Source organism: Tachysurus fulvidraco, chromosome 23 (assembly GCF_022655615.1).
Source record: "Tachysurus fulvidraco isolate hzauxx_2018 chromosome 23, HZAU_PFXX_2.0, whole genome shotgun sequence".
NCBI classification, from domain to species: domain Eukaryota; kingdom Metazoa; phylum Chordata; class Actinopteri; order Siluriformes; family Bagridae; genus Tachysurus; species Tachysurus fulvidraco.
In genome coordinates, this window is record NC_062540.1 from 15,711,583 (window position 1) to 15,721,798 (window position 10,216).

Consider the following 10,216-nt stretch of genomic DNA (forward strand, 5'->3'; position numbering starts at 1 on the left):
TGAAAGAAAGAAAGAAAAAAAAAACAAAATTCCATTTGGTAGCAGAAATGTTGGAATATAAAATATGTAATGAGCCATGCAGACATTTTTTTTTTTCAAAACCCTCCACCGCTCCCTCCCTCCTTATTTGCTCATTTGCATGGGGCTGGACTCTGAGGTGTGGGGCAGCCTGTAGAAAGCAGAGAAAGAAAAGCCCGACCCATTGAGGGGAGGAGAGAAAAAAAGTCTGCTCCAGTTCCTGCTCTTCCGTAATTTCCTATAACCAACTGCTTGGGGTGTGTGTGTGTGTGTGAGTGAGAGAGAGAGTGTGTGAGCAAACTAGAGAGCGAGCGAGGGAGAGAGAGAGAGAGAGACACAGGGACACAGAGGGAGAGAGAGAGAGAGAGAACGAGGGGGCCATCTCTGTGTTCTCTCACCTACACCCCCCCCTCATCAAAACACAAGGAGGAGGGGCCAGAACGAGCTGCCAATCAACTTCACTCGTGGCAGCCGGCATTATCTCGCCTGAAAACTATTGACAGATTACATGTCAAGGAGTTTAGTACATGATTGAGAGAGAGAAAAAAAAAAGACTCTTTATTGCCCACTTATTCTAGTCTGAATTTCCCGCAGGCCAGATTCTTCTCTGATGATTTTCACACAGAGTTCGTTGTATTATGAAAGTTACATGCTTGGGAGGATTTAACTTCGACTCTCCTGAATATGGTAAGTGCTTCTCTTCTTCTTCTTCTTCTTCTTCTTCTTCATCTTCTTCATCTTCTTCATCTTCTTCTATTTCTTATTCTTCTCCTAACTGTCTTTTAGGCATTCACGTGAAAGGTGCACCTCTGTTATACACTGTATATCGAATAGGGAAGTTGCTTATGTTTTAGTGTGTGTGTGTGTGTGTGTGTGTGTGTGTGTGTATATGTGTGCGCCTTTATTTATAACTGAGTGGCAGATCCTGGGGCTGATTACAGCATTAAATACGATCCTTTCCCTCACCTCTCCGTTTTCCTTCTTCGGTACTTTAAAAAAAATATGTAACAGACACTCGACAGGTCGGAGAAATCCGAAATAGGAGCGCTTTCAATTTAAACCTGGAAGTATCTCGATTTATTTATTTACTAGTCCGTGTTATCGCCGTACGTCACGCCGTGTCGTGTGTGTGTGTGTGTGTGTGTGTGTGTGTGTGTGTGTGTGTGTGTTTGCCTCGTCTCTTCTCTGAACTCGTCGCTCAGTTTCCTTTCTGTCTACAGGTTGATCTGGGGTTTAGTTCATTTTCGGGATGTTAAAGCACGCTTATAGAGAGAGCATAGGATTTAGGATAGAGTTAACAAACACAGGTATGTGAAGTGTAAGCGCTCGGCGTGGCCTAAGGGTTTGTTGCCAAGGGGACTGAACAAACAAACTGTTGTGCCGGCTTTGTTTTGACACATGTAAGGACACACAGAACAAGTGATATCCCACACTTTATCCCCGCGTCCCCCGTTTAGGGATATATCAGCACATGTGAAACTGATCTCCAGAGCTTAGTATATCCTCTGTTTTTTCCATGATGTTTCGCTAAAGATTTAATGCCTCGGGAAACATTTTTAGTCCGGTCCTGGAACTTTTTAATTACAATCCCGTAAATAAAATGAAATGTGCTTTAGATCATTTTAATGTGTTAGGAAATATAGCTTAGAAATGAAGATAGTGTAGTTTGTGTTTTTTTGGGGTTTTTTTTTTATTTGTCTTGTGTGTGTGAGAGAGTAGGATTTTTATATCGATTTTTATTATGCACACATTTATTTAGGTACTTTTTAACTCCATCTGGATTTATTCTCTGCATTCAGTATTAGATACCTGGCATTTTTCTTTCAGTATATAATAATATCCGTTTCGATTCGAGGAAACAGCCGAGGTTCACTTGTTTTTTTTTTTTGTTTGTTTGTTTGTTTGTTTGTTTTTTAGCCCTTTAAACATGTTTTTTTTTTTTTTTTTAATTCTTTTTCATTTTTCACCTCAAGTATATTTTTTATTATTTATTATCAACAGTGGTTTATTAAGCTTTATATTTGTCTTGCTTGCATTATTTCATTCGATTTATTTTTTTATTATATTCTTCTTTTTTTTTTTTACACAATCGATCCTCTGTGTTTTTAATAAAGCATAAAAAAGAAGTGAGAAAAGCAGAAAAGGAAACTTTATGTGCGTTCTTACTCAAACTAGACATAACAGTGTACTGAATTCTGGGAATCGAGCTTTTTTTTTTTTTTTCTTTCTTTTTCTTTTTTTTCTTTTTTTTTTTTAAATAAATGCAAAACCCCCAGCTGTAGTTTTTGTTGTATATGTTATTTTCCCTGTGGTTTCTCTGATACCTGCCGTTCAAAAGGACACTGAATAGGTCCAAAGACACACCCTGGGTTTTCAGATCTGTTTAGTTCTCTGCACTCTGTCCGGACTGCACATGATTTTTACGACTCGTCGTTCACTACGCTGGCTTTTCTTTCCTTTTGGAGTCTAAGTGTGTGGATTTAATCCACCGTGAGCACCTTTACAAGCTGAAAGAAGGAGGAAAAAAAAAATCACACACACACTTATATATACGAGTCAAGGTCTGGAGCCCTCGATAACCTTCATCGCAGTTTAGCAACAAGCGAATCTACTTGATGTCTTAAGCAATAAAAAGCCTGGTGCTGTCTTAAATCGCCGGCCCTGGGATGACAGTAAATTTACATTTTTTAATTAAATGAGCTGGATTTTTTTACGAGGAGGCTGGACTATGCTAATGGGAATGTTGTGTACTGCAGATTAACAGAGTTTTTTTTTTTTTTTTTTTTAATAAATTTAGAAGGAGGACAGCGGAAGGGAGACGAGGCACCAGGCGTCACGTTTTAACCCCTTTTCGTCCGACTTGTCCTGCGGGACACCGAGCGAAGGACAGGCTTATTCATTCAGACTGACATCTAAATACATGAACTCTTATATCTAATGTTTTAATTGGTAACGGAAAAAAATGGAAAACGGAATCGTGGAAAGAAAATGTGCTTTAAACGGAATTACTACCCGATTTGTTCCAGACGTCTTTCTCCGTCTGTTTTTTTTTTTCTTTTTAAATAATGTATTTATATCAGATATGCAAAAACAATTCCTTCTGCTTGGTTTGACCCTTAAATCGGACCGAGAACTGGAGACTGGCTTGAAATAGCTGACTGTCGTGTAATGACTCAAACTCGAGGGTGATTTTATGGAGTTTGTTTTTATTGAGTTATGTGTAAGTAAATAAAAAAGAAAAGGAAAAAAAGGAAGAAGTAAGAAATGAGAAAGAGAGATTGACGGTTGAGGTGGAGGTCTGGCTGAGCCGCATCGGGTATGTCGTGATCAGATGCAGACTCCACCGTGTTATTATAAACTTCCCATCGACTGATTATCTTTTACCTACAAAATAAATACATTTCAGGTAGAGGAAAAGAGAGAGAGAGAGAGAGAGAGAGAGAGAGATACAGAGAGATGAAGCTTGGAGGTGTACAGTTATATGATGTTTTATGAGTTGGGAATGGAGTTAGAGGAGCTGTGGAAAGAAACATCTCATCTCCTCTCCCCTCCCCTCTTCTCCTCTCCCCTCCTCTCCTCTCATCTTCTCTCCTCTCCCCTCCTCTCCTCTCATCTCATCTCCTCTCCCCTCCTCTCCTCTCCTCTCCTCACCCCTCTTCTCCTTTCCCCTCCTCTCCTCTCATCTCTCCTCTCCCCTCCTCTCCTCTCCTCACCCCTCTTCTCCTTTCCCCTCCTCTCCTCTCCTCTCCTCTCCTCTCCCCTCCTCTCCTCTCCTCTCTCCTCTCTTCTCCTTTTCTCTCCTCTCATATCCTCTCCCCACCGCTCATCTCCTCTCCTCTCCTCTCTCCACCTCTCCTCTCCTCTCCCCACCTCTCCTCTTCTCTCCGCTCCCCTCTTCTGCACTCATGCAGACACTCGGCCCTAATTAAAAGCTCAAAGCATTTCTGTCACCATTACACAGTAATAGGCTAATTAATACTGCAAGAAGAAGTAAATAACGCACGTCATACCTTTAGGTCCTCAAAGCTTTTTTTACTTGTTAGTAATTTTAAAGCCATCTATAAATTATTATTATTATTATTATTATTATTATTATTATTATTATTATTATTATTATTATTATTATTATTATTATTTCCAACATCAATCAGCTTTTTCCTCACCAAGTGTCTTCATGTCATTTTCCTGTAATAGCACAAAGTCAGTCTGTCAGCTCCTAAAGTTTAGCGTCTTATCTCTTATTGTTAGCGCAGCTCAACAAGAAGCGTGACAAATGACATTTGAAATTCAAAAGGGAGACGTTTCCTCTTAACGTCCGTTTTGCGGACTCCGAACCGCTCCGTATTATTCCACGGAAAAGTGACAAAGTTCCGCCTAAAGACGCGGCCCCCCCCCAACACAAAGGGCTCGTAGAGCGGCTCTATTTCACGTTTATGATCTTCCACATGAAATTCTAATTTCATGCAAAGTGGGAGAGAGGAATAATCTGCCGCCGCTGATATGGCATATAAGAGAGAAAAGAGGAATACGAAGAAGCAATTAGCACGGTGTAAAATACCTCAGTCCGTTTGTCTGAAAGCATGAGCTCCACTGGCCTAGAATGAAATTTGCATGCTTGGCTTATCGACACACACTTATTAGGCCGTCTGAAAGGAAGATTAAGCCAGCACAAAATGTGGCGTCTAATCCTTTTAAACGTGGCAGGAGGGGGGTTTAAGGTGGGAGCGAGCCTGTGGGCAGGTTGGAGGCAGGAATGGTACGGTCGTTAAAGTCAGGGGCAGTCTGCGCTGCTCAGGCTTGTGGTTTAATTCCCATGAAGAAGCTTGCACTCGTTTCTTTGGACTTTATTTCGGGCCACGGGTTTGTGGGCGAGGCTTTGTAAAATTGGGAAGAGATAATTATGCCCGGTTTCGCTAGAATTCATAAGCAGCGAGCGGGTTTTATAGATTTGTACACAGTAAATTTAAAAGAACGACTTTCCATTGAACGCATTTAAAAACCCGAGGCTTTTACTGTATATGCTTAAAAATGTTTCTTGTTTATGGCACTAAGAAAACAAAAAACAAAAAGATGAGTCAGGGAACCAAAAATCGGTTCTTCTACAGAATAATTTGTCTTAAGTCTTATTTGTATAATTTGTATATGTGCCATAAGAGCATATTTCTCTCCATCGAAGTTTATCCAGTTTGTCTAATTACAGTGGCTTTCAGTAAAGGTCCTGACTGGTGCATGTTAAGCCATACGTGAGGCCTGCGATGCTGTGTACAGTAATGCTTAGCGACTGCTATTCTAGCACTGATTGACTCAGCTAATAGACTGATAGTTTATCTGTATGTCAGAGGTCCTCGTCTTCTTATCTCCAGCCCAAAACTCAGGGGTCGGTGCGGGCCAGAGATGGTTTTGGGTGGTCCCGAGCTGCACGCTGCTTCTGTAGCTCTGTGCCATCAATCAGCGTCCAAATTTGTCAAGCTGTAATTGGTGCACGTCACTCTAGCTAATAGATCATGTAAGGACACAGTAACGTCTGAAAAACACGCTCAAAGTGCAAGCGGGTGGTTTCTGCTTTCCTTTTTTTCCCCATTGATAAGAAAAAGAAGTGCAGGGCTGTGTGTTCTCTGTCACCTTCATCCTGAGAGAGTGTTTGCACTGGAGCGCCACCGGGCCGATATCCTGTCCTCTCTGGTAATTGACTGCAAACAGGGGCGCTCGCATCTGAAAGCTCCCCTGACGCGGGTCCCCGCGTTCTGTGTGTTTTTTCCTGTGACATTCTATTCACTTGGGTCAGTAACAGGCAGCAGCAGCAATAATTACTGTCTGTACATGATAAATCTGAAGCCCAGCTGTTCCGTTCTGTCACGGACTACACAGTGTAGAGCAGCGAGGGGGGACGAAGAGAGCGTGGCGGGGGCGATGGGGTTTAGGAGTTTGCTGTTTGACTGAATTTTTTTATTTTTTTTTTTTTTTTTTACTCTGTAACTTGATAGGATTACATGGTTCTAGGGTCTACACCTGTTAAGAGGCTGTTAACAGAACAGTTGGCTCTCTCATGCTGGAGCTTAGTGTTATATATATATATATATATATTTTTTTTTTTCTACTCTGTCCTCTTTTGGGATTTTCTCCATCTACACACACACACACACACACACACACACACACACACACACACACACACACACACACACACACAGGGGTTTCTCCATTCCCTAGGCTCTCTCTTCGTAAGTAAGGAGATTAAGGAGGAAGAGGGCAAGGTGATGTCACCTCATGGTGACTATCAAAGCTGAGATTTACAGCAAGGCCTCTAAACAGGTCACCCGGCAATCAGGTTGTGTTTGCTGTTGTCAAGATGACACGTGCGACCGCCGGCTTCGTAAATTGCCGTGACTTGAACGCGAACTCTGACACTCCATGTGGATAAAAAAAAAAAAAAAAAAGAAAGAAAGTTTTGGGGCTCTCGCAGGTTTTTCCATTCTCATCAGTCAACTTGTGAAATGAGTCAAAGACAATGTCAGCTCTCTGGCAAACAAGCAACCTGACACCAGGCTTGTGCTGTATTATTTGTACAATTTTATGCCCATCTATTCATATGCAGTGAGTAATGAATAAAAGGGCATCCGAGGCTGCAGAAGCCAGCCTTGTGTTTCGACATAATTTAGATATTTTCCACAACTGCTCAGAACACGACAAATGCCACGTTACAGTGTGGAGACTTTACAAGTAGAATAAGAATCGCTGTTTCCTTTCCAGCAAGGCTTAAAATACGTCATCGAAGCTTCGCACGCTCGTGTCTAAAATCCGAAAAAGAAAATGAGTGAAAATGCTAACGACTTGTTTATTGTGCCTGTGTTACTTCACAGCCATGTTTGGCTTCTCAGCTCTCTCAACACCTGTCCTGTGCTTGTGCTGGGATTTTCTATATTTGGCTGTAAGTAATGGGTTCATCATTTGCTGCAAAAGGGCACTGTTTCTTACTGGAGAGAGATAGGGAAAGATAAGGGGGTTGTTTAAAAAAAAAAAAAAAAAAAATCCCAACAGATCTCCCCATGTGCGGTAGGAACTTTCTTTCTTTCTTTTTTTTTTTTTTATCTCTAAATTTTCGATAAAAGTAATTTCCCTTTCCCAGCTCAATAGAATCTTTGTGATGAAACAGTATGTAAGGTATGATAAAAAAAAAGTCCAGATCAAGCCAGTAAAACTGACATTATATACTATCTATAATTACACAACATGACTCCGTAGCTACGTATTTCTGCGACCGACTGTAATCTTATCTAAGACAAGGAGTAGGAGGAGGAGGAGGAGGAGGAGGGAAGAAATGTTTAATAATCATAATTCAGGGAGTTTTGATGGTCCTGATAAGTAATCTAGACCTGCTGATAAATAAAGGAACAGAATGACTTTCAACTAATTCCCCTCCCTGCTGAGCGATGAGGGTTCAGCGAGTGTCCTGTCCGTGCGAATCCCCACCTCTAGCTGCTCTACGGAGGGAAATAAGCAGCACGGCCTTTAATTGTTTGGGAAGTATGGCCCCTCTCGGTCCGCCTGCGCTCTCCCCTCTCCCCTGCTTCATTTCAGAGACGGGCCTCGGCTGCCCGAGAATGGCGTTAATTTTTTTATTACCTGTTTGACTCTCAAGCCTTATTACTGTAGCCCCTTAATGTTCGGCGTAACCGTGGAAACCGGATGAATAAACGTCCGCAAAAGAAAATGAGATGATTAAACAGGTCACCCTTGCAAAACAAATTCGCTCGGCCGAGCGCGATTTGTGTGCCGCGCGCCTGGCTTAACAGTTTGCTAACAAGCGCACTGTTTGTCAGGAGAAATTTTTCAAAAATAAATAAATAAATAAATAAATAAATAAATAAATAAATAAGAGGAGAGGAAGGAAGACCGAACACAGCGTAATCCTTTAGGGAAAAATTGATGCAAATTCTTATATAGATACTTTTGCGTATTGGGTTACATCTGATTAGTAGTTTCCTATTTCTCTTTATTCAGTACATTGAAACTCTTAATAAAGATTCTTTACTTCATTTACACAAATTTCTATTTAAATTCAAGGAAGAAATATATACATATATATAAGGCAGTGAATATGGTTGGTGCTTAAGACAAGACCATATGGGATTAATGACCTGTTGCGGCCTACTTCTTGTGGGATATCGGCTCCGCTGTGTGTCCAATTATCCTCTTTTAAGAAGTTTTGGCTCCCCTTTTTTTTTCCTCTCGCTTTTTTCATCCCAGATTGTACATTTAATCTTCTAATCTTCAGCACCATAGTTGTGCCTGCTCACTTCTCCACTGGTGTTAGATGGCATTCTGGGACACTAGGAAAAGTAACTGATCCCCAAAATGAGAAGTCATCTATTACATCCTTAATAAGAAGTTAAATGCGGTGTTATAGACAGTTTTGTGAGCATTATTTTGAATAATTAAAAAAAGTTGAATTCTTGCTCTTTATTGGGAATAAGATTCTTGATGGTTGCCATTTAGACACTGGGTGAAAGGTTTGTGTGGATTCTTTTCTCTAAGCAGCAGCGATGCCTTTGGGAGCTTCTACATGAACGTAGAGCACTTGAGGGTGTTGGCTGAAACACTTAGTGTCATTCCTAAAAAGCAAACCCATGATCGGGTGAAGTTTGTCTCTTTCCAATAAGAGAGATGGATGGAGGAGGTCTTGGAGATGTTTTCAGAGAGAGAGAGAGAGAGAGATAGAGAGATACAGAGAGTGAGAGAGAGAGTGACAGAGAGAGATACAAAGAGAGATAGAGAGAGATAGAGAAAGTGAGAGACAGAGAAAGAGAGAGAGAGAGATACAGAGAGAGACAGAGAGAGATACAGAGAGAGAGAGACAGAGAGTGAGAGAGAGAGACAGTGAAAGAGACAGAGAGAGAGATACAGAGAGTGAGAGAGAGAGAGAGAGAGAGAGAGAGAGAGATACAAAGAGAGATACAGAGAGTGAGATACAGAGAGAGACAGAGAGAGATACAGAGAGAGACAGAGAGAGAGATACAGAGAGAGAGAGAGACAGAGAAAGAGAGAGAGAGATACACAGAGAGAGAGAGAGAGAGAGATACACAGAGAGAGAGAGAGAGAGATACACAGAGAGAGTGAGAGAGAGATACACAGAGAGAGTGAGAGAGAGATACACAGAGAGAGAGAGAGAGAGAGAGAGAGAGAGAGAGATACACAGAGAGAGAGAGAGAGAGAGATACACAGACAGAGAGAGAGAGAGAGAGAGAGAGAGAGAGAGAGAGAGATACACAGACAGAGAGAGAGAGAGTGAGATAGAGAGAGAGCTCCTACCTCACTGCCAGAGTGTCTATGGCAGAAACTGAAAAGCACTTGTGCATTATTGATGTTTTAATTTGTGCAAATGCCCGAGTCTTTGTTAAGTGATTATAGTGCTGTGCAGATAGATGGCAGGTTCTCTGGGCAGAAACAGGAGCTGGTGGCCCGGTTCAGGAGCGCCGCCCCACCCTGGCACCATCCGGCACAGAGATGGAAAAATATCAACGTGTCACTGATTAAAAAAGAAACAGGCAGTTGATCTTTTGTACTTATTATTTTTCTTCTGTCAGCTACACCTCTCCCATTTATGGTCGCGGTTTATAGGCCTTTTACATCCCTTATCAAAAATTATTTGATGTAAATATAATAGAACTGACCTGAAAAGCCCCATAAGCAAATAAGGTGTGTGTCACGCCAGCAGCTGACCTTGGGAAAGAATGCTACAGTAAGTTATAATGTCTCACGCTAGAACAACAAACCCATAAAACAATAGTTTCGGAAAGTGAGCTGCTTTAGGTAAATATGAGAGAATGATGGCTTTTTTATACCAGGCCACGTCATGAATGTTTCCATGATGCCTTGCCTTTTTTTTTTCATTAGCGCTTGTGCTACTTTTAGTTTAAACAAAAGATTCAGGTGGATCATGAAAGGAAAGAAGGGAGTGGGGTTCATTCTAGGCAGAACATGAGTGTGTCTGAATGCTGGCTGTGTATCATCAGGAGGATACACTAATAATACACTAATTTGTGTGTGTGTGTGTGTGTGTGTGTGTGTGTGTGTGTGTGTGTGTGTGTGTGTGTGTATTGTGAGATCACATTTAGTGATATTTCAACTATTCAGAAGCTGAATACTTAAAAGTACCCACACCTTTACACACCTGGTTTACACACAGGTTTTCATCCAA

At 41.4% G+C, this 10,216-nt stretch overlaps 1 protein-coding gene across 2 annotated transcripts in view; it reads left to right on the forward strand.

The window, feature by feature from the left end:
* Positions 1-274: 274 nt before the first annotated feature.
* Positions 275-10,216, forward strand: part of casz1 (castor zinc finger 1) — an 84,699-nt gene continuing 74,757 nt past the window's right edge. For both annotated transcript variants that reach the window (XM_047807260.1, XM_027170500.2), the window contains exon 1: positions 275-705. Coding sequence is in view for 1 of the 2 variants with exons in the window: in XM_027170500.2 (XP_027026301.2) it covers positions 657-705 (49 nt within the window). In the remaining variant the exon portion in view is untranslated. The remainder of the gene's footprint in view (positions 706-10,216) is intronic.